The sequence below is a fragment of the Cygnus olor genome, chromosome 20 (assembly GCF_009769625.2).
Source record: "Cygnus olor isolate bCygOlo1 chromosome 20, bCygOlo1.pri.v2, whole genome shotgun sequence".
Classification (NCBI taxonomy): Eukaryota; Metazoa; Chordata; class Aves; order Anseriformes; family Anatidae; genus Cygnus; species Cygnus olor.
In genome coordinates, this window is record NC_049188.1 from 5,164,813 (window position 1) to 5,187,893 (window position 23,081).

At 60.2% G+C, this 23,081-nt stretch overlaps 1 protein-coding gene and 1 long non-coding RNA gene across 9 annotated transcripts in view; one reads left to right on the top strand and one right to left on the bottom strand.

Annotated features, from left to right (window-relative positions):
* Positions 1 to 18,059, bottom strand: part of LOC121058072 (NADPH--cytochrome P450 reductase) — a 29,032-nt gene extending 10,973 nt beyond the window's left edge. Inside the window, exons 1-4 of one of the 8 annotated variants that reach the window (XM_040533084.1) lie at positions 18,007 to 18,058; positions 15,721 to 15,859; positions 15,227 to 15,436; positions 6,912 to 7,104 (exon numbers count right to left, since the gene is read on the bottom strand). In XM_040533084.1, the coding sequence (XP_040389018.1) occupies positions 6,912 to 7,090 (179 nt within the window). In that variant the 5' untranslated portion in view covers positions 7,091 to 7,104; positions 15,227 to 15,436; positions 15,721 to 15,859; positions 18,007 to 18,058. Of the gene's footprint in view, positions 1 to 2,125; positions 2,487 to 6,911; positions 7,105 to 11,287; positions 11,391 to 11,478; positions 11,696 to 12,174; positions 12,287 to 15,226; positions 15,437 to 15,720; positions 15,860 to 18,006 lie in introns of those variants that run through there. The other 7 variants (XM_040533086.1, XM_040533085.1, XM_040533090.1 and 4 more) reach the window with 7 other exon arrangements.
* Positions 18,060 to 18,317: 258 nt separating this feature from the next.
* Positions 18,318 to 19,767, top strand: LOC121058074. Its single transcript, XR_005814064.1, has 2 exons — positions 18,318 to 18,665; positions 18,759 to 19,767. It is a non-coding gene; the product is annotated as an uncharacterized LOC121058074 (long non-coding RNA).
* Positions 19,768 to 23,081: the final 3,314 nt, after the last annotated feature.

Below are 23,081 nucleotides of genomic sequence, written 5' to 3' on the forward strand. Positions count from 1 at the left end.
GGGGCTCAGTCACGGTGCGAGAGGAGGGAAGGGAGAGCTCCCTGCCTCCCCTCCCGCGCAGCAGGCAGGCTCCGCTTCTGAGCCATGCCCCCAGGGGCGGGTTCTCCAAGCTTGAAGTCACACAAGGCTAAAAACCAGCTGTTCTGACCTCAAAACAGACCTTCCCAGAGCGTGCCAGACATGAGTCCCAGAGCTGGGAGCCCCAGGGACACACAGAGGCTCCACAGAGGATCAGAGCCTCTGGCAAGGCGACCGCTGCCCTTCGAGGTCCCGTTCCTACACCAGTGCTCGTTCCTACACCAGGGCTCCTGTCCCCAGCACAGAGGGCACGGAGGTGGCTTTCTCTGCTTTGAAAGAGGGATGAACCACACCGGTGTCAGGATCACCCAGGCAGAAGTTCACTCTGCTACGGCTGCCCTGCTAGGTGGGAAGCCAAGAGAACCTAACTGTCCGAAACGCATTCACGGGCTTTTAGGGTCGCAGCACGAAACCAACCCAGCCCTGGCGGAAGCCGGGCACCCCCAGGCACATGTGGCCGCGCCAGGTTAGCCACTGGAGCCTCTTCAAGGCAGGAGGACAAGTGCCAGGAGCTCACTTGCTGCCTGCCCTGCTGGAGCTTCAGCGGCGTGGAAGAGGGGAACGCGGGACCCGTTCCCATTTCTCTTTCACAATGGAAGAATGCAAGGCTGGGTCTCCTGTGGGAAGAGAGAAGCCTCCAGGCAAAAAACAAATGGTTTTGGCTCCGGCCCATGTGAGAATGTGCAGAGCTCACTAACAGTTTCCTAAACCCCGCGGCCCGGAGGGAGGGATCTGCACGGGTGTGCGCAGACTCTCGCAGAGCGCACGCAGGGAGCAGCGGGTGGGGGGCGTCCAACCCAGCACGCCCCCGAGCACCCCTTTCCGCCCCAACCCCACAAGGAGCTCCGTAACCAGGCCCCACAGCTCCCAGCACTTACATTCCCATACAGCATGCGTGAAAGATGAGTGAATGCTACCCAAAAAAGCTTCCCGCGGAGGCTGTGCTCCCAGGAGAGCCGCTTTGTGCCCCCGTTTGGCCTTCCTGTGCTGTCATTTGTACCCTGCTGGGGACAGGGGCACGGCAGGCATCTCGCAGAGAGCAGCCCCAGCCCTGCCCCGGGTGCCCCCAGGACACAGGCTCCATGAGCTGCCCAACACGTGCCCCACAGCCCCCTCCCAAGACTCGTCTCTCACTTAGCTCCCGGCTCACGGGTGCGTCCCTTTGGTTTACTGCCCTCTGGAAATCAGATCCAGTTAAAATAGCTGTTGGGTCAGCAGCTAAACAGAACGCTTTGAGAGGAAGGGAAAAAAAAAAAAAAACGAGTTTGGGATCCTTTCAGTGAGCTCCCTTCAGAAGAGGAAAGGGCACGCATGGAGCTGGTCTGCTTTCAAAGGAGGCGAACCCGCACTGAGGGGCTGCGGTGGAGCAGTCTGCGGCTCGGGCACAGAAGAAACGAGTCTGGCTTCCGCAATAAAAAAAGCTACAGGACTCCCTGAAACTGCTGCATCATGACGGCTCGAAAAAGCACAGACCCTGAAGACAGAAAGGACGCTCGTTTTCATTACTCGGGAAACAAAAAGAAAATGTAGGAGAAAATCACATTTTTAGCACCGACCGCTCTTAGAGTTTGACAGCTCGGGGTAGTGTTTGTAAGAGAGTTAGAAAAAGTGATGGGCGGAGGAGAAGGGATTAGCTCCGTTAGCTTAGCGTGTACAGGCTGCCTACTCTCGGTGAGAGCCCACAGCCCAAAGAGCTCCCTTTCAGTTTGATTTCAGGAGGGGAGGAAATTACTGGTGGCTCAGCAACGTTACCAGAGTCTCAGCTTCATCAAGCCTCGGTCTCGGTTCAGCGGAACACCTTTCCTCCCGAGAGCCCCCCCGCCTGTCCCGCCTACTGCAGGCACACGCACATCCCCAGGTGAGACCAGCCTGGATATGAACTGCTCTGCCCCGGGCACCACGGCTGGGACCTCCCGGCAGCGACCTGCCTGCCGGCACAGCTCTCCCTGCGCTCTCCTGCCCGAGCAGGAGGCACGCAGCTCCCTGGGGGCAGCGGGAGCTCCCCCCCCGGTCCGAGCCATCCCCTTTGTGGGGCAGACGAACTCACCTGGCCACGGCCGCCTCTTCTCCTGGCACCGAGTACGCGCATCCCATGGCGAGGGCGCAGGCAAACAAAGAGTCCCGGGCGGCCGTGTCTGCAGGGGGAAGCGCTGGGGGAAGGCTCTAACTTAGCTCTTTAGCAGAGACTCGGGGACAGGCCCCTCCATTCCGCTCCCCCTGGGCGCTGAAGCCAAGCCTCAGCCTTTTGTTAAGGAGAAGAGAGGCGGCGCAAAAGGTCCTGGCGCGGGTCATAGCAGGAGCGCGGTGCCGGGCGCGAGGCTCGGGGAGGTCCCGAGCGGATCCGAGCGGCCCCGAGCCGCGGCAGCAACATCTGGCAGCAGGGGCAGCGAGGAATTAGGAGCGGGGAACGAGACCTCCCAGGATTCCCCGCAGCGCTCGTCCCTCTCCCATCCCCGTGGAGCGGAGGGAGGGGGGGGGACAGGACACAAAACCCTCCTCCGGCCCCGTTACCTTGGAAACGGTTTGTATCCAGCTGCTTTGGGATATATTCTTTTTTTTTTTTGAAAAAAAAATGTCAGGGTCGCAGCTGAATGAAACGGTTCCAGGCACGGCGTGAGCAGCTATGGCAGTGCCACGCCGGGGGTGGCCCCAAGGAGTTTGTTCTCCCCGGGATCCCAATAAATTAAATCGGAGGTGGTCTCTGCCCCTAGCGCATGCAGGCAGCAGAGAGAGAATCAGGCCGAGAAGTTGGAGCGATTCCTGCGGCAGGAAACCCGACGAGCACCAGGGAACGAGTCTGTGTGTAGCTGCAGAGCTGAGATAAGCCCATTTCTGCCCCAAACAACGTCAAAGACGAGGAGGGGGAGGAGGAGGGAGGGCTGACACCAAGCGCGCCCATCGGCGTCTCGCCCGCGGCTCCCCGGGGGAGCAATCTGTGCACAGCAGGCACACGAGGGAGGGAGGAAATCCGTGATTGAGAAACACCAGAGGTGGCCTGGCTGAGGGGAAAAAAAATAGTAAAACGAGTGCATGCCCCAGTAATGTCACCGAGAGGGAGCGCAGTCACCCTCGCCGTGGCTGCACGGGGAACAGGAGCTGCTCTCCCCGGGGACATCTGCAGTGCAGGCAGCCGGGAACGCGCCGGTGGCTTCAATTACCCCTGAAAACTGTCAAAATGCAAGAAACCCTCAGTGGCAGCACCCCAGGCTGCCCCACGTGCGTCACACAGCACAGGTACGTGATGTCTTGCCTGCAGGGAACTTGTACGTGGTCCCAGCTCTGTCCCCTCTCTGGGACCCAAGACACGCCGGCGGAGTGGGAACGTGGTTGTGCGGGGCCACAGAAAGTGAACCCAACCCAGATCCCATCCAGAACAGGGGACTTTGTGCATCTCTTCTTCTGCAGTCAGCAGCAGTGGCGTCTTCTTTCTGCCTTGGCTTGGTCGAGGCGTGTGGGCAGCTCCCAAAAGCCCCAGGAGGGCACCACGGTGCCGGAGCCCACATGCGGACGGAGCCTCTGCTTGCACTCTCACACCTTGCAACCAAACCCATGAAGGCAGCACCCCTCACGACCCATCTGAATCGCTTTTCAATCCTTTTTGCCCTCCGATCTCTCAAGGCTGAAGCTCGGGGCTAAAGGGCCGTGACAGAAACCGTCCCCCAGTGCTGCCAGATAAGGCAGTTCGGGACATTTTGGCGAGTCGAGGCGCAGCTGCAGGGAAAGTGCTGAAGCAAAGCAGCACCTCCGCAGGCCAAGGTTCTCCACGTCAGCCAGAGACGGCCCCTGCCAAGGGCTCCTCTGCCTCCGTGGGTCCAGGCCAGCCTCCCTGCCCTGCAGGCTGCCCCTGCCTCCCCCAGGCCTGCTGTGCCCCACAGTGACCTGCTTTCCTGATCTGCTTGCTCAACAGCAAGGAAACCCCACCCCAGACTCCAGGACGATGGAGGATAGGAAATCCAGGGCTGAACAAGCTTATTTTCCCCAACTCATTTCCCTCCCAGACCCAAACGTGCCACGAAATAACACTGCAAAAGCTGCAGGAAGCTGCTGTCGCTTTCCCAGAGGACGGATGTGCCATCGCCCAGACGTGCTGCGGTGAGACGGGTCCGTGCTGCCCTCATCTCACCGTGATGCTCACACTAGGGCTGCAGCAGGGCAAGGCAGGGGCAGGTTTCCTGTATAGAAAAACCTATTTCAAGACCTTTTTCTCATTCTTCACCTGCCTGGCTGTCACTTTGCCAAAATGGGATCGTGTCAGACGAGGTCTGGAGCACCACGGCCTTCCAACCTGGCTGTCGGTGACACAAGGTGCTGTTCCTCCCCAGCACCTCACAAGCAGCAGTTGCACCCAGCCGTGTGCCACACAGACAGAGAAGGCAGCACAGTGTGGGCAAACCCACCAGGCAGTCCCAGAGAAACGCCCACGGGTCGAGGTCCCGCAGCACGATGGAGCAGGAAAACGCCTGGGGTGGCTGGCGAGCTCCTCCGCAGCACCACTTCTCTGCAAGGTCACGGCAGCCTCTGGAAGAGCTGCATGGGTGGGACGGTCGCGAGGACAGCCAGGATGGGAGCTTTTGGAGTCGATTGGCATCTAACTTCCAAGTGCTGGTGCCGTTCCTGCAGCCAGCTCAGCTCTGCTCGCACCGCGGCCATGCCCATCGCGGTCTCAGATCCGCATGCACACATCCACACGTTCTTGCAGGCACGAGAGGGAAAGTATTTCACTGATTCAACAAAACAAATTCCCAAGATAAGGCTGAGAATAATTCACTGATAGCTGCTATCAGCCTCGCACACACCTGTTTGCACGCAGGAGCTCTGCCACGTGGTGCTGCAGCCAAGCACATTTCTTCTTCCAAACCCCTTCCAGCCAGGAAACGTGCACCAGTGCGTGTGCAGCCTGCCTTACAGCTTACATGGTCGTGTGCTACTCTTCCCGTCATCCAGGGACTTCACAAAAGACCTGGCAGCCCAGGCCTGCCTTCAAACAGAGGGCTCTGCCCAGCAGCCAGAGGAATCACGATCTGCCCGAGGTGGAAACGAAGAGACCAAACCTACCCCTTTGCAACCACGGCCTGAATCGCTGAGCGATGAGCCCTGAAACCTGAAAGGAGCACAACCCATCAAGGGAGCTACAGAAGCCGAGAAGAGATAGAAGAGATAAGAGGCCCGCAACCTCTTGCTTTGTCCACACGGGGTAACAGAAGCACGAAATGCCTTGGCTCGTGCTGCAATGCCCTGGCTCATCACCAAACGTCCCCATCTGACCGGAACATCTGACAGTTCCTGACCCTGCTTCTTTCTGCACTGGGCTGCAACCCCTGTGCTCCTGCTTGAGCGAGCGCTTTGAAACGAAGGACTGAGAAGTATTTCTTACCAGAGCAGTGCCTCATGAAGAAAAAAACCCTTCACGCAGGACACCTCACTCGTGCAGCAGGGTGTGTAAAATCGTGGAGCTACTGCGAGCGTCCAGCCGCCACAACCCTGCCCCTCGAGGCTGCACGGCCACCCACCCACCCAACCTCTCAGGTCACCAGGGACCTGCAGCGAGCCTGTGCCCAGCGTTACGGACACAGAGGATTCACCTTAGACACGAGGTTAGCTTCTGCAGAGGCCTAACGCTGAGCTGGCTTTCTGCCCGGGGCAAGCTGCATCCACAGAGAGCAGATCCCAGGAGGGATGGGTACCGCACAACGCCAGCTCCCGAGCTCTCTGCTGCAGGGTTTCAAACCTGTACTGACTGCTCCTATCCACGCAAGGACCGCTGCTCCAGGGGGAAACAGGAGTGGGCTAAAAAGTTCAGCAAGAAAACTGATGCTGAGTTTTGCGTGTGCCAGTTGAAGAACTAACCTCACCCAGACCTTCACCAACGCAGCTCGCTCCTGGCCCTAAACCCTTCGGAGCGGACAGGGTGGAACAAGGACCTCTCCCTGTCCAAACCCAGCCTCCTGCTGCTGCAGAGGCCAGGCAGCAAAGCCAAGCACGTTTCATAAGAGCTGCCAAGCAGCTCGTGCCCAGAAACTATCTCCCAGTTCCCAAGGCCTTATTTCTTCTTCTGACAGCTAAGAGTAGATAAGATTTCCTACAGAGGAAACCTGCTTAAGAACAAATTCGTCTTTCTCCAGATTTATCCAGCTATGACTTATCAGAAAATGAAGAGAACAGCCAAAGCAATCCCGGATCATTTTGAAGTGCAGCCAGGGGATTTTAAAGCCTTTTCTCGCCTTGCTTGGCAAGACAAATTACTGATTTGAGCCGCAGCGCAGGGTAAGAGAACTGGAGCTTGGTTCTTCCACGGGGATTTCTGCATTGTGAAGCAAACGCACAGCTCAAAAAGACCAAGACCCCACATCTGGAAACTTCACAGAACCCAGCTAAGTCTCTTCCCGGAGCCTTCAAGGACCTGCCAGCAGCACAAAATCCTCCCACCCTTCCGACATGAGGAGTCCCATGGGAAAGCCACCCGTCCCTGACAGGGGTCAGAGCGATTTCTTAGATTGCAATGCAAGAGAACCACTAACAGGAGGACTTTCCCTCTCCTGCCTTCTCCACCAGCTCAGACAGCAGGATGCGAGTCTTGGTAGCAGCTCTGTGAGGTCCGGGCGCGATGGGAAATGCAGCAACAAGCAGGTGAAAGGCTGGAAATCCCATCCCAGCCCCCTCAGACACAGAAAGCAGCCCTCCTGCTCCCGGGAGCCTGCGATCCCAGCCCCCAGGGAGGACTGGTACAAGTGCTCTAGGAAACCTGGACAGGGAAGGGGAGGCAAGAGTGACTTCGTGGCCAGAAAACCATAACCAAGACCGACAGCCGCTGCCACCCCCGAGTTGTTACTTACACCGTCTGGATTTTGGGGAGCTCGGGGATCTCCTCCTTTTTCTTGCGGAAGAAGAACCAGTAAGTGAAAAGCCCGGTGATGAGGGAGATGAGGAACACGTCGGTCATGCTGAAGAAGGAGTCCTGCTGTACGCTGCCCTCAGGAGGCGCGATCGTCGCTTCCATGCCTGCGTCCCCCATGGCGATCAGAGAGGCTGGAAGCAAAGAGAAACAAGTGAACGCCTGCAGCGGCACACGGTCACAGAGGAACAGAATTAAAGGCTGTTGGGAACATGCTTTTCTACGACATATTTAGCTCCAGGAGCACAAGGCAGCCCGACAGCATTTTTAGAGAGCTTCCATCACATTCGACGAGGTCCTTTCACGTCCTGAGGTAGCTCACCGTCCTGCCAAGCTCTTCCCTTCGCCTCGCACCCAGCAGAAGTAACTCCTGCCCGTCCAGCCAGCACGTTGGAGCAGCCCCGTGTTGCAGGCAGGGAGCCCACACTGACCCCACGAACACCCACGCTTCTGATCCACTATCCACCCCCACACGCGGACCCCATCCGTTTGTGCCTCTGCCTTCCCCAGCTTAACTTCTGCCTCCTCGAGCCACTCCTTCCCCCAGCCAGTAAGTGCACCGCTGAAACCTTCACTTAACTGACCTACTAACGACTCCCTTTCCCCATTTCTTCTGTATCCCAGAAGAGATGAAGGCAACCAACCCATGCCAGCGGCCCTCAGGACAGCCACCACCACCCTGGGGACACCTCCCAGGGTGTTTCTCACCCTTTCTCTCGCCCAGCAGCCTGGCAGGACTAAGCAGAGCCCTCCCAGCCCCAAATCACCCTGAGCAGCCCCACCAAGGCCCGAGGCTTCTGCTGCAGGGTCACCAGTGGGAAACCAAGGCACAGCCATGCCCACGGCCACGCCCAAGGTGCGCGGTGAGCCAGGACACGTCCCCAGCCCTCGAGTCCCCCATGGCCTCGTCCTCCCCCCGGAGGCACCCATCGCTCCCTCCCCCTGCCCTGCCAGGCTCTGAACTCCCCTGCCCGCGGCGCAGATAGCAGGATTATCTTCCGGGTGCGCAAGGACACACTCTGTCCAGGCAAACAGATAATTAACTCAAAACTCGATTCGTGGGGGCAAAGTGACTCTTCTCGGGCTTGGGCAGCGCGCCAAGCCGGGAGGGAGACCATGGACATTTGAACTCGCACGCAGGAGTGACTCAGAGCCGCGGGCGAGGACGTGGCAGGGCAGGAGAGGAGAGTTAACCTGCCCGGCACGCCGGTGCCCAAAGGAGAGAAGCTCCTGGGTGGCCTTCCCAAAGGACCGAAGGAGAAGCAGCAAACTTCAAGCTGTGCCTGGGCTGAGAAGTAAAACTGGCTGAAGTGTAAGGTTATTGCATCGAGGAACTGGGAAGGAAAGAGGTGGTGGTGCTTAGGGAGCAGGAGGGAGACGGGGGAAGGTCTTGGAAGAGGAACGCAGGAGGTTGGGAGGAAGAGATGGCTCTTTGACCCCGTTCTCCTTGCGTGTACACTGCTGCCAGGTGCCGATCCCAGTCTAAAACCCCAGCCGTGCCAAAGGACCCCAAACTTGCAGAAGCACACCCCGGGGCAGGACGGCTGGTGCGGAGCATCCTGCCCAGTGGGATGTGAGATCAGGTTAATATCCACTAACTCTTTGTTCATGGCAGTTTGTTCAATCTAAACCCAGGCTCTCACTCCAGCCCATTATTTTATCCAAAAAAAACCACGCAGCAGCTGGTTTTTACCCCAGCCCACCCTGCCTGCTTGCTGCTGCCCCTACTAAGGAAACATCCAGCTGCGGGCCACCGGTGCCAGCTCCTGCACAGCTCGGGGGAACCCACAGCCACCTGGCTGCCGTCACGGGAGGGCTCCCGGGCATTTCTGCAGCCCAACAGGTTCTCAGCCCCACAAGAAGTCTAATTTAGGGAGGAGCTTGGCACATGACACCACGAAAGGCACTAAAAGCCCTGCATTGCTCCCCATTTGCCAGTGGGCTTGCGGAGATGTCACTAAGCAGGGGGTGGGAAGAAAAATGTGAGCAATGCGGCTGCAGACACGCGAAATGCCCGCTTCTCTCCATCGGGCAGGTCACCCTGTCCTCCCTCCCTCCCTCCCTCCCTCGGAGAGCGGCTGCATCTGAGAGCCAAGCGAGGGCTGGCTTTGTTTCTGCCCAGCCGCAGACTAAACCGCCAGGCGAAGCCTCCGCGAGGGAGCCCCGCTGCCAGCAGCTCCCCGCAGGCTCCCTCCTCTCCTCCTCCCCGTTTGCTCCCAGCACGCCGCCGAGGAGCTGCTCCGGCAACTGGCACCGAGGGAGGGAAGTGCTGGGGAGGAGAAGTGTTGGAAGCGTTACTCCTTCATTGCCTCCCCTCCTAACGAACCCCAAAGTTTTCCCTGCAAGCTCTCCTCCTCCTCCTCCTCGCCGCCGCCCCAGCTCATCTGTAGGAAGAGCTCAGACAGACACCGCCAGGCAGCCGCCCCCTCGCACACAGCCTGGGCTCCTGCTCAGCACTCCGGTTGCTTTTTATGTCTCAGAGCAGAAAAATCCGCGGGGGATTCCCCCGGGAACCTCAGTGGCTGCTCACACGCAGGAACCCCCAGCTCTTCTGCGGGCAGCGGGGGAAGCAGCGCCCAAGCAGGCTGCCTGGAGAAACACCTCCGAGCCTACAAGACGCTTTTTGCAGGACACACCGACACGGCCAGCTCCCCTCGGGGCAGCCGTGGCCACGCCAGCACGTTTATCCCCAGCAACAGCCCGTCTTCAGCCCCCTTACCCGGACAAGACCCTTCCCCGGCACAAGCCCACTGCTATTTCTACCCTGCCACAAGAACATCCGTCTGTCTTTCTGATCACAAAGCCTTCCCGTGGGGCAGAGATGTCCAGTGGCGGAGGGAGGAGGGCTTGGGAGACAGCAGAGAGCAGCTCAGCACCTTTACCTACAGCAGCCTCGGGCGTCTGCCCCACAGAAGTCAGAGGCACGAGCATGACATAAGGGTTTGCTTATGTCATAAGAATAAAGAATAAAGGCAGGGGATGTGGAATTAGACTTCACTTTTTTTTTTAAAGGTTGTCCTAACAGGAAGGGCTTATTTAGCCCACTTCACCTAGCACAGGAAGGTTATTTCTCAGCTTAACTCAGCCGTACCCAGCTGGCTCTAACAATTACTCTCCAGAAGCTCGCAGCATTTAATTTCTTAATACTCGCCTGTTTCTAACCTCCAGGGAAAGGAAAGCCGACCCTCACTTGGAACTCAGCTCTCCTGGCAGGCCTGCAGTCTCTGGAAGGACCCTGCCAGAATCAGCCTTTTGGGGTTTTTAAACGCGGGCAAAAGAACTGCATGATGCACGAGTTCCCCTTCCATCAGTTCCAAGGACAGCTCTTTTATCCCCAATGTTTATTGTACTCTCAACCAAGATAAGAGAGACATTCAATCTCTTCCCACTTTTTTTTAATTTCCCGATCCTCGTTTATGCTCACAGTACCCGTCTCAGCTGAGACGTGAGGTACCCACACCACTCGCACAACGCTTTGAAAGGCTGCAGCGAAGCAGCACTGCTGCATTTTCCCCCAACTTTTCAGCCTCTCAGTGCAGCTCCCAAACCTGGGAATTTGCATGGTACACGGCAGCTTGCACATCATGCGGGCTGATTTAATCCCCCAGGATTTCCATGGGGACTAAACGTGCTACCGTGTCACCTGGATAGCAGTATTGAGGTATTAAATGACATTATAACAAGCAAGAAGGAAGGGGAAGTGCCCTAAGAAAACAAGCGGTCAGCAACCCCAAGGGAACTGTTATTCTCCCTCTCTTGCACACGGCTGATAGCAGCGCTAGGGGATGACACAGAAAAAAAGCAGGCTGCAGCCCTCACCCCCACGGGGCAGGCACAGCACTGGGTTCACACGCGGAGGCTGGCAGGTTTCCCTTCCCACCGCACGCACGTACGGACGTTTCTGAGGGTTGCAGACTGCTCGTGTTATCTTCTGGAGACCAAAAAGCCGCAGCTCGGCCGCTAACTCAGCTATTTGTGCAGGAAGCTGGCTCTTCGTGAGCTGAAATTTATTTCTGTAATGTTTGGGATGCCTTTCAAGCATCTCAGGACGTGGTTTCCTGGCCCCAGGCCGCAGCCCGTGACTCCTGCCCCAGAGTCCACCTCCCGCGCCCCTGAGCCTACTGACACAGCCGGCTGAGCTTTTGGGGGTTTTCCGAGCCAAAGCGAGTGGCAGAGCCCCCTTGGACGCTCGGGGACAGAACAAAGGTGAGAAGTGCAGCAGGAGCTCTGTGTCATGATACACGCACGCTAAGACCTGCAACAGCCGAGTCGAAGGAGACAAAGTGACAAAGGCATGCGGTGGCATCAGCCACCCACCTGGTGCTCACACGGGTGCTCGCGGTGCCAGGCTCCACGCAGGGACAGAAGCCTTCCCCAGCACACAGTGATCTCCAGGCTGACCCACGACGCCGGGGCAGGTCCGAAGCCTGAAGCACGCCCGCAGCCAACGTGAGCCCCCAGCGCCCCATCCTGCCCCGCTCACCGGCACATCCAGCGAGGACACTCACCGCAGGACTGCTTCCCCACTTGCTATGGTCAGGAGCGTCCTCGGTTCAACCACACCAAACTGCAGCACCCTCAGAGAGCCCCCGGCTCGCTCAGACCACCTCTCCCCATGCCGGGCTCCCAGCAAAAGCCGTGCCAGGGGAGCGAACAACGGAGCCGCGCCAGGGGAGACGGCTCGGGCACGGCGCTCCTCTCGCTTCCTGCGGCCACATGACGACCCTCGTGCCACTGACTCAGCACATATTTTGCTTTAGCACAGAAAGCAGAAGCACAGCTGTCACGATTCTAGCGCTGGGAGCTCCGCGCCGGGGATGTCAGCGTGCCCCGGGATCATCTTTGCTGTCTCACGGTGACCGTTCTCGTACGGCACCGTGGAGAAGAAGCCTTAAAAACCCCCCAGCTTTAAATCAGAGATCAGCTCAGCATGGCACGGCCCCAGAAAAGAGCTTGGTGGCAGAGGGGGACCCTGGATGGAAACGAGCAGCCGGAGCCCGTGGAAACCCCTCCTCTTGGCACAGCACCGACCTGCAGCCCGAGCGTCAGGAGAAAGGGCAAAACGGGGAGACCGTCGAAGGAGCTTAACTCAAAGCCCAACTAAAACGTCTGGGAGGGAAAAGCAAACGACTCGAGGCCACCTCACAGCCGCTGAGCCCCTGCACGCAGCCGGGGGATGGATGAGGCAGGAGGAACTTGCTTACCAGCAAGAACGCGGTCTTGTGACAGGGGAGGGCTGCCTGCTTTCACCCACGAGATGCGAGCAGGCTACTGAAGCATCAGGAAGAAGTCCTACGGACACAAGTCCGTGGCGGAGGAGTCGGCAGCAACAGGAACAGAGACGGCCTGTGGTGGAGATGCTATTTCTGCCCAGAAAAATAGTCTGGGCAATAATAATGCAAAAATAATGCCCAGAAGAATCTGCGCACCAAATACCCCTGCAGTGAGGACATCCCCGCGTGCTAGTGTGTGCTATTAGGCCTTCAGGGCAAAATTGTAACTTCTCTCGTCCCTCTTCTGTACGAATGCAACTGATTAAAAGTAAGGGATTCTGCTTGCATCAGCCTGTGCCCCTTATTGGCCTCAGCAAGACTCAGATTTGTTCTTTTTCCCCGTCCTTTGTAGGGAAAGGAGACCTGGAAAGAACAGCGGCCCTTTCCAAAAGGGAAGCAGACCTCTGAGGTGGGGGCTCAGACCCAGGTTACCGAACGCTGCGCTCACCAGCCCCTGGGTTAGCCAGTTCTCTGCACCTCTGCCTTGCAGCGTTGGCATCTCCCCCAGCCAAAAGCGCATCTTTAACAAGCCCCACCACGTCTCACGCAGTACCCAGGAAGGTGCCTCCCCAGGGGCCACTCCAGCATAAATCCAGGAGGGGGTTTTTAAGCCTCCCAGCAGGGTCAGACACCCACACACGACTCGGGGCTTTTGCTGAGACGGAACGAACCAATTCTCGCCGTGCAAGGTCCCTTCCAAGCGGGCCTTGACACCCCGGCCCAGACATTGGCAGAATTTCTATTTTAGGCACGAGACATGCGGAGCGTGCATCGGGCAGTTTGGAACTGAAACACTGCGTATCTGGGCGTTCACTGTCACCCTGGGGCTTCTTCTGGCCAATAGGTCCTAGCCAAGGACAGCAGAGCAGCTGTGAAAGCCAGGAAGAGAACAAGAGGAGCGGTTCTGCACCTCGGCCCTAGGGGCGTGCCACAGTGGGGCTACGCAGCGAGTGCAGGACACTGCACCAGGGGACTTAAGGCATTACGGAATGAAATCAAACCTGCCAAGCTGTTGTAAAAGCCTGCAGCCTGGAACTGCTGAATTCGTACACTTCCCTTCCCCAGGGGTCTCCCAAGCCCTGCACGAGGACGGGAGGCACCTCACTGGCTCAGGCACTTGCACGCCGACTAACAGGAGCCAGCGCAGAAAAACGAGCCTGCAGGATTAGGGGATAAACAAAACCTGAGACTGGCAGGTAAATTGAACTCCTCTGCTGACTAATCCCGCTCCCCAGCCTTCCCTCCCAGGGCGTCGTGCCACACGGGCATGCTTTGAATGGGGAACAAGGGCCTCAGCGCTGCCAACACCTAGAAGCTGGGACAAGACTACAGGAGGTGCAGGCCACCCCTTTGCCAAACACCACGGGCACTCCTCAACCAAACCAGCTGCTCAGGGAGCTGTGCTGCTGAATGCCAGGAGCACCACTCACGCACGTGTTTTGCGTGGTTCAGGTCCTGCCTGCTGAAAATGCTTTTGTGATGGGAAGGAGGCTGCTCACAAGCAGGTGTTGTGCCCGATGCTGCTAAAGCCAGAGGTTCAGTGACACCTCTCCTCCTCGAAACCAGCCGTTTGCTCGCCCCGTGCCCACACTACATGAGGGTACGGGACGAGACGTGACTTTACCCGAGGCTGCTACTGGAGGGGAGCCCCAGGGACGGGGCTGGCGGCCGCAAACCCTGACCTCTTCCACCAGGAGAGCTCGGACGACAAAAGCCTCAAACGCTGCTCTTGTTTGGGAGGTTCGCTCTGAAACAAACGGCTGGATGAGCATCAGAGGGACGTGGCTAAAACAGATCCAGCAAAGGTTTGAGATCCGTGAAGACCTCTGATCGGAACGGCGTGCTTTGGGGGGTTATTTATTTACTTAAAGAAACCAGTGCTGTTTGTACAGAACCCGAACGTTTTGTACTCCCCTCTGTAGGGTGGAAAAGGCAGCGTTCCTCTGGGGATGTGGAAGCATTTGGGACGTTATGTGCCCACCTCCTGCACTGCTGTGAGGGAAGATGTTACCGCACGGCCCTTGTACGAGGCCATGTCACTGCCAGCCCCGTGGCAGCGCAGCGCGAGAGCTGCTGTCCCAGCCCCAGATGCAGGTTTCACACCTGGTTTTAGCATTAAGGGCGTGCAGGACCCTTCATCCCTCCCTGCCTGGCACAAGGCCACAGGAAAAAGAGGAGTCGGGCAGGGAACGCCCAGGGCACAGGCTGAAAGGCGATCTCACGCTGTAAGAGCCACAGCCCCCCGACTCCACGCTCCCCCTCCAGAACAGCCAGCACAAGCAGAAGACACTTGACACGCAGTTGTTCCTTCCCTCTCCACGCCCGGCTGCTCCTCGTACCTCAGGTAATTGCACACACAGCCCCGTTACACAACCACGGCTTGCACAATCCTCGCGGGCATTTTAGCAGCTTCCTCCTTGGAAGCTTGGAGCTAGCTCGAACCCAGAGGTGCCACGAAGCCACGACAGCAGGCCAGCAGACACGTTTCACAAGCTGTCATTCAGCAGGATGGATTCAGCCAGTGCCACCAAGACAGACCTACCAACCCCCTGGGCTGCTTACCAAACCTTCACGGCCGCCTGGCACAGGCAGAGAGATTTTCCAAGGAGGAAAATCCAGCCCCATCTTTAATTCTGATCCTCCCCGTTTCCTAGTCCAGACGGTGAAAGGAAAGGAAAATTAACCAGTAATTCTGATTAATTCCTTGCGAAGGAACGACTGCGGGCACAGAAGTGGCCAATACCTAAGCAAGAACGCTTTGATAACCTGCCACCAGAGATCAAATTCAGCTGCCCTTTGGACCGGTGGCCTCAGCGAAGCCACCAGAGCTACGGGCACTCCCGCCCCGCTCTTTCAGGACTCTGAGCACCAAGCAGCCCACAATTGACCCGAATGTTTACTTGGGGCGAAGCAGCGAGGGCTTCCGAGCAGCCTGCCATTATTTGCTCTGTTATATGAAATTTCAGACTCCACAGAAACCAACCTTGGCAGGTGTGCACCAGGCACCGCGGAGCTCCTGCCTCACGCCCAACAACGGCGTGTCCGCGGCGCTCTCGGCGCTCGGATCAAACGATGGCGTTGGGAAAGCGCCTTATGCAAGTTCTGGAACTGCGTTGTTAAAGGGAGCGGGGCTCACGTCAGGCAACAGCACAAAGTTCAGTGTCACCAGAGGTAACTGCCGGCTGGTTTGTTCCTACAGGGGAGAAAAGCGATGGGGAGGAGATGGCAGGAGCACAGGCCTGAGCGGGGAAGTCTTTTGCCCGGTCCTTGAGGACGGAGCGAGCGTCCTCTTTGCTGCAACTCAGCAAAGGAGAGCGTGGAGGTCTAATCAGATTCCAGCCCACACGGCTCCACTTCTGCTGCAGGTGAAGTGGGCAAAGAAACCACCGCCCCCAGCTCGTGCTGCCGGCCGTCCCCCCAGACCCCCCAGCACCCAGAGGTGCTCCGCAGCCTGCGGGCTCAGAAGAAACACGTTACCTCGCTCCCACTGCTCCGCGAGCAGGCGCTGACGGCGCCCACGAGCTCCAGCACGGAGGGCAGCGAGCAGCACCAAACGCCTCCCTCGAGAGCAGGAAAGGAGACTGGGTCGGGCGGCCCCGTGGAGCTCCTGCAGCTGCTTTGGAAGAAAGCAAAATAAAGTTGCAGAAACCACTCACTTGCTCAACCCCGCGCAGGCACCACCCCGCGGATTACTGATTGAACGTGAGGCGGCTGCGAAGCGATGACAGAGCAAGAGATTTCCCTCCGAGATCTACAGAAAGAGATTGTAAAAAGGGATTTACAAGCAGAGCAGGGCTCCGTGTAAGCGGCAAGCCAGCCGGGTGGCGGCAGCTCCTCCTTCCTGCCCGCCCTGCACCCCGTTCTCCAAGGCTTTTACGCCGCAGGATTAGGAGAAAGTGCCCGGTGGTGCCACCCGCCTTCCCGTGGTGATGCTTTTCCCTCCCTGCCTTTTCCCAGTGTTGTGGGAAAGTGTTTTACACACACGGTTCTCGTGCGGCGCCACGTCCCCGTGCGACACGCAGGGCTCCAAAACGAGACACCGTGAGTTACGCACACCCCGGTGCCCAGCAATCACCCAACAAAAGACAAAAAAGCTGAAGGAAAACCGAGCACTGGGACAACACGAGGTGCTCCGGGGGGGCCCGGCTCACCTGCAGATGCCGATTTCATTACCCGCAGCAGGTGAATTTACACGTGTGCCCTGCATGTGCAAAACAGGCCGTCGGGATTTCTCAGAGACCCGCAGCAAAGCAAAGGACGGCACGCTCCCCTCCAGCTAGGGAAGGGACGCGTACGTGCTGCTCCTCGCTGCGGTCCCCATAAAGCCCACAGCACCGGCGGGTGAGATGCCCCCACGACACCGGCACCATTTTACTTTCCGAATTTCTAAACAGAGACCTGACCCTTTGTACCTTTTTCACTTCTCACCAAGACGTGCTGCCGCTTTTTAGAAACAGACGTAAAAACAAAATCCCGTTTCGGTTTCCCAGGCCACTGAGCTTAGGCAGAAACCCTAAGGGACACCATTCTCCTCCGAACCATCACCTATCGTTATCTATCAAATCATCATCCATCGTTATCTGCCTTCCTGCTCCGAAGGCTGACCCAGGGCAAGGCGGCGCTGAGCACTGCTGGGCCCAAGCAGGCTCCGGGCTGCGCTGACTCCCAGGGGACTTCCTAACATCAGTCCCCGTTCGCTGGCTAACGACCAGGACCAGGACCAGGACCAGGACCAGGACCAGGACCAGGAGCCTTCCTCCTCTCCCGCTCAGCATTCCCAAACGCGGGGCTTTCCACTATTTCCCCCGACGAGCCTGCTCCCTAGGGGGACAACTCCACTTTCCAAAGCGATCCCGTCCAGGAAGGCCGGGAACGAGCAGACGAAGGCAGACAGGAGGCAGCAGCCCCGCACGCGGCGGAGTTTTTGGGGGGATGCCGGGGTGACTGGCTGCAGGAAGGAGTCCTCGGAGGCTTTCAGGGAACAGCAGCCCCTCGGAGGGGGGAACCAGGCGGGGGGAACCCCGCAGGGGGGAGCCCCGAGCCCCAGGAGCCCCCCAATAACAGGGCTCAGCTCAGCCCAGGCTCCCCAGTAATGGGGCCCCATCACCGCAGGCACCCCAAATAACGGGGACCCGCTCGCCCCAAGCCCCCCGAATAACAGGGCCGTGGCTGCCCCAGGCCCCCCAGTAACAGGGCCGCGCTCGCCCCAAGCTCCCCAATAACGGGGTCTGCCTCGCCCCCAAGCCCCCATTAACAGGATCCTGCTCACCGCAGCCCCCCAGTACCAGAGCCCCGCTCACCCCAAGCCCCCCCCAATAGCGGGACCCCGCTCACCCCAAGCCTACAAATAACAGGGCCCCGCCTGCCCCCGCCCCCAAATAACGCCCCCCCCCCCCCCCAAACCCCCCAGTAACGGGTCCCCGCTCACCCCAACCCCCAATAACGGGGTCCCCCTGCCCCCAGCCCCCCATAACGGGGGCCTGCTCACCCCACCCCCCCGGCACGAGCCCCCCTCACCCCAAACCCCCCAAATACCGGGGCCCCGCTCACCCCAACCCCCCCTTAACAGCCCCCCCCCCCCCCCCAAACCCCCCAATGACGGCGTCCTCTCGCCCCCGGCCCCCCAACCACGAGCCCCCCTCACCCCAAATCCCCCAGCAGCGGAGCCACGACCCCCCCGGCCCCATACCGGGCCCCCTTCACCCCCGGCCCCATACCGGGACCCCCCCGGCCCCATAGCGCCCCCCCCCCGCCCCCCCTCACCTGCGCCCCGCTCTCCCCCGCCCGGCCCGGCCCGGCCCCGCCGCCGCCGCACGCAGCCCGGCCCGCACCACCGCGGCCCCGCGCGGGGGGGGGGGGGTTGGGGGAGCCCCGCCTCGCCCCCGCCGCGCCGCCCATTGGGGACGCGCGCGCGGGCGGCCCCGCGGAACTTTTCCTCCCCCCCCCCCCCCTCGTCCGTTCGGCGTTGGTACGGCCCCAGCGCGCCCGGTGGGGAGGGGGGGGGGCGTTAAAGGGGCAGGGCGGGGGGACAGGGGGGACACACGGACACCTGCGGGGGGGCGAGGCGTGGTACTGGGGGACAGACAGACAGACAGAGGTGCGGGGACAGGTACAGGTGTGGTGGATATACCATGCCTACCACCGGATATATGTACCTCCAGGTTTAGGTGGACAGACGTACAGGTGCACGGACGGACAGACGGATATAGGTACGTGGGCAGACAGACGGAAAGCTATAGGTACAGGGACAGACAGACAGACGTAGGTACACGGACAGACAGACATAGGTACGTGGGCAGACAGAAGGATATAGGTACGTGGACAGACAGACAGGTACCTGACATAAAGACAGAGGTACGTGGACATAGACAGATATAGGTACACGGACGGACAGACACACGGACAGACAGACACAGGTGTAGGTATGTGGACAGACGGACAGACGTAGGTACGCGGACAGCCATACAGGTACCTGACATAAAGGGACAGAGGGACATGCACATACAGACGCGTAGGTACACGGACAGACACGGGTATGTGGACAGACAGACAGACAGAGGCACACGGACAGGCAGATACGGGTACGTGCGGACAGACAGACGGACGCAGGGACGCAGCCGCACGGGCTCGGCCACAAGCCACGCTCCTGGGGCATTTCAGCGAGGCTCCCGGGGGGCAGCTCGCCTCGCTGCCGCCGGAATCGCTCAAGCGGCTCCGAAAACGTCTCTGGCGGGGGAAACTTCCCAGCCTGCAGCCCGGGACCCCGGCTGCGGCAGGGCCACCGCTCCCTTTTGGGGTCTTTCCCCACGCCGCGGCTGCAAACCCTGCAGGAGCACTTGGGTGACGGGCCGGGCCTGGAGGGTGAACTGCCGAGACGGGGCTGCGGGAGAGGTGTGGGGGCATCCTGGGGGGATTTTGCCCCGGCAAAGCGCTGCTGGAGCACAAGGCGGAAGAGCAGAGGTCGCCGCGGTGCCTTTTGGGCCCCGTAGCACCCGCAAACCAGCGAGTACCGGGACGGGGCAGGGCGCTCCTCCCGGCTGCTCTGCCACTGCTGGACTCCTCCTGGCGTCCCCGAGGCACAGCGCCGTCCCACCGGGGCCACGGTCCTGCCGCCGTCGCCGTATCGCCGGTATCGGAGCCGATAACGCCCACGGGGAGGGCGCAAAGTCCGGGCGGGTGAGCTGGGGGCACCGAGGAGAGGCAGAGAGCCGAAAAGCTCCGGCTCCCCGGGCACGGCGCCCCGAGCGGCCCCGCAGTGACGGAGGGGTCGGGGACCCCCTGCTTGGCAGAGGGGGCGAGCAGGGGAGCGGGGCTGCCCGTGGGTAACCCGGTGCTGGGTGCCGTCGTCTTATTAGAAGAATAAGGAGTTGGGGAAGCAGAGAAATCCAGGAATTTGTGTACGGGAACGCAGACCGTGGGGCTGCTCGCAGGGGAACGGGCAGCAACGTCCCCAGCTCAGCTGGCTCCTGCTCAGAGCCGTCACCTCAAGACAGCTGAAACCTGCCGGTTTCACACAAAAATACCGACAAAGACGCTGGGGACGTGGCTCAGCAGCACCAGGAATCCCGCCTGGGTGCTCCAGCTGCATTCCAGCGCGTCAGCCACGGCCGCAGCCATCGCCGTCACCCACCTCGGCTTCCCTCGGCCCCTTCCAGCCCCCACCCCGCGGGCACCCCCGCTCCTGGCACGGCTCAGAGCCAGAACCGTGCTCCCCGGTCCCCAAGGCCGTCCTCCTTCCCCCGCGGCGGGGTGGAAGAGCAGCAGGGAAGGAGCTGGGCCCGTCCCGCTGCCCCGGGCGCAGGGCGAGCACCGCGTCAGCTCCCGGTGCTTGTCGCCACGCTCCTGTCCCCCCCTGGGCACAGAGGGGTGACCGAGGGCCTTTCTGGGGTCACGTCTCACCCCCCTCCCAGGGCAGAAGCAACCCCGAGCTCTGAAGCAGCGCCACTTGTCCTGGGAACGCAGCAGGGGCGCAGGGTAACAAACCTTCGGAGACAGCGTGTTCCCGGGGGCAGCCACCGCCCGCTGAACTGCAGCTTTATTGGTTTTTAAGAAAAAAAAAAAAAAAAAAAAGGCGGAGGGGAAAGGAATAACTTCGGTTCTCTGCCTCCCCTCCGAGGAAGGGACCCGGTACTGCAACTCGCGACCAGTGACCCCGGCGGCGAGCTCCAACGCCACGCCAAGCAGACGATTTTTACCTCCCCCCCCCTCAATCCCACTCCTCCTTCCAGCCTTCGGCCACGTTTGCCCGTGTCCCGTCCCGTCCTTTCCCCTCCCTCCCAGCGACTTCCCGTCCCTCCGCAAGGAGGTTTGAGCCAAATCCCGGCCCCGGGGAGCCGGGAATCGGTTGGACTCGGCTGCCGGAGGAGCAGACAGCCCCCCGCTGATTTATACGGCAGCGTTCAACCGAGACGGCTGCCCGCAGGAAAGGCAGGGGACAGACCTCGTTCGAAATCACCCGGCTCTTTGCAAGCGCCTGCCTGAAGGCCACCGAGCACAGGAACATCCCCCAGGACAGGCAGGCACCGCAGCGGTTGCGCAGCTGGGCTCAGAGCAGCCCCGGGTGGACGTTACGGGGACCCAGCCCCCGGCCAGGGCCTGCGGGAAGCTCGCAGCAGAGCTGGGATCAGGAAAACTCCCCCAGATCGCGGTTTTGTGCCTGTTCCACCAGGACGTGGCCCCGCAAGGCTGCGGAGGAGCCTCGTCGCAGCACGGGAGGCTTTAGGGCCGGTCCCTGCTGCCTCACACGGGCACGGTTTGAGGGCTCGGGCCCCCCTCACCTGGGGAAGGAGCTCTCCTGTCCCGGCCCCACGCCGCCAGCCTGGGGCCGCTCCTGCTGCTGGCAGCGACACGCCAGCGGCTCGCAGGGGACATCCCCTTTCTCCACTCACTGGAAGCCACGCCGCCCCTCCGACGGCTCCGCAACCGAGGAGAGTCAACCGTCAAAGAGTCTGAAAATAAAAATTCCCAGTCCCCCGAGCGTTTTCCCACGTGCGGTACCGCCCTTCCCCAGCGCCTGTCCCCCGTCACCGGGCACTCGCGCAGCTCGCGCCCCGCACGCGCTTGCCCCGCAGCCCCCAAGGGGACTGAGCCCACCCCAAGAGGCCCAGGCCAGCTCTCCCCACTTGAAAGCAAACCAGGAGACGTGGCGGTTTGTTTCCAGGCTGTTATTTCGAGCTTTCAGTCTGCGGGTACACGACGCTGCCGGTCCTCATCGCCCCGCTGGGTCCTCTGCCCGTTTCCGGGAACAGGAGCGGTAAAACCTCGCGGTCCGCAGGAAGGCTCTCACAAGGCAGAGCATCAAGGCACCGATCGGAGCGGAACATCAGCACTTCAGTTACCTCTAGCAGCTCCTTCCCGGTACTAAAAACACCCTTTTTGAGTTTCAGGCGAGCACCTCGTCCTGTCGTCGCTCCCCGCTAAACAACGCGACTGCTGGCAGCAGTTCGGGAAAAACAGGCCCACGAAACCAAACCCAGCTGAGACCCCAGGGAGGGGCGAAACAATCGGGATGGAGCCGGCCACCAACTCCCGCCCCCCCCCCCCCCCCCCCCCACGGGCTGGTTCCCAAAGGGCTGCGCCCCCCGCAAAGCCCCTGCCCAGCCCTCGAGCCTCCACCTTTGCGAGCAGCTTCGGAGGAGCACGAACCTGAGGACCGAGCCCTCGGCCTTCACTGCGGTCACCCCCAAAGCAAGGCCCTGCGAGGCTGCACGTCATCGTGGCAGAAGAGCTGCTGGCACAGCGGCTGTACGGCGACACGGGGCTTCCTCGGGCACCCGAGAGGGGGGAAAAGGGAGAAAGAGAGAGGCACGCGGGCGCTTTGGGGGCACGCAGCCATCGGTGCCGCCTCCTACCTGCGCTCCCGGAGAAGCCCTGAGGAGACAGCTCAGGCACGGCAAGATCATTCCCCGGAGCGGCGAAGGCACTTCAAGCTTCACGAACACTTTTTGGCGTTATTTTTTTTCCCCGAGAATAAACCTCTAGGCAGGTAATCAATGGATCTGAGATCCTGCCTGCTTCACAGACAGGAAGCGGAGATCCCTCCTGGGCACGGCGCAGCAAAGCAGCTGCCCAGTGGGAAATAAAGCCCACCAAGTCCCACCAACCCAACCCCACCCCTCCGCCACCACCACCAGCACCGCACAGCGCCCTGCTCTCCATCCCTCGCTGAGAACTCCTCTCCCCCGCCTTCCCGCCCCCCTCTGAAGGAAACAGAGAGAGGTTGTGTCGCTGGGGGGGCGACACATCTCAAGCTGAGCGGTGCGAGCACCCCAACGGAACAGCATCGTTCCAGTTCACTTTTCCAACCCACTTTCAAGGTCCCTCCCGGCTCCTTGGATTTATGCTGGCTGCACAAAGGGCCAAAATCCCCCACCGAAGACCCTTCCGCTACTCTGCGTGCGCCTGAGCTGCCTCGGGGATGAGCGCGGGCGAGGCAGGCCAAGGTAGAGCATTCAGGGATCATTCAGGCACCACGTGGTGCACAAGCTGGCTGCACTACGGACCCGTCAGCGTTCAGTAGCTGGGTTTAGGGGGGGCAGAAAAGGGCGCTCTTTACTCCGTGTCACTCAGCCCAGCCCTGGCTTAATAAGCCCCCTCCAAGGCTGCTCTCAGTGGAGAAGTCACCGGTAGAACAGTTACCCGTACCCCCCACTCAAATACTATATTATAAACGAAGGCAGCCATGCTTTCCCCTTCTTTTGGGCCCTACCTACATCCTACCTGTAAACGCGGAAGGGGACCAAGAGCCTCGGTGCAGGTGGGACGTGCCCCGGCCCTGCAGTGTGCTTCGATCCCCCGTTAGTTCAGTGCTCTGACTACTGGCTTCAGCCTCCGGCTCA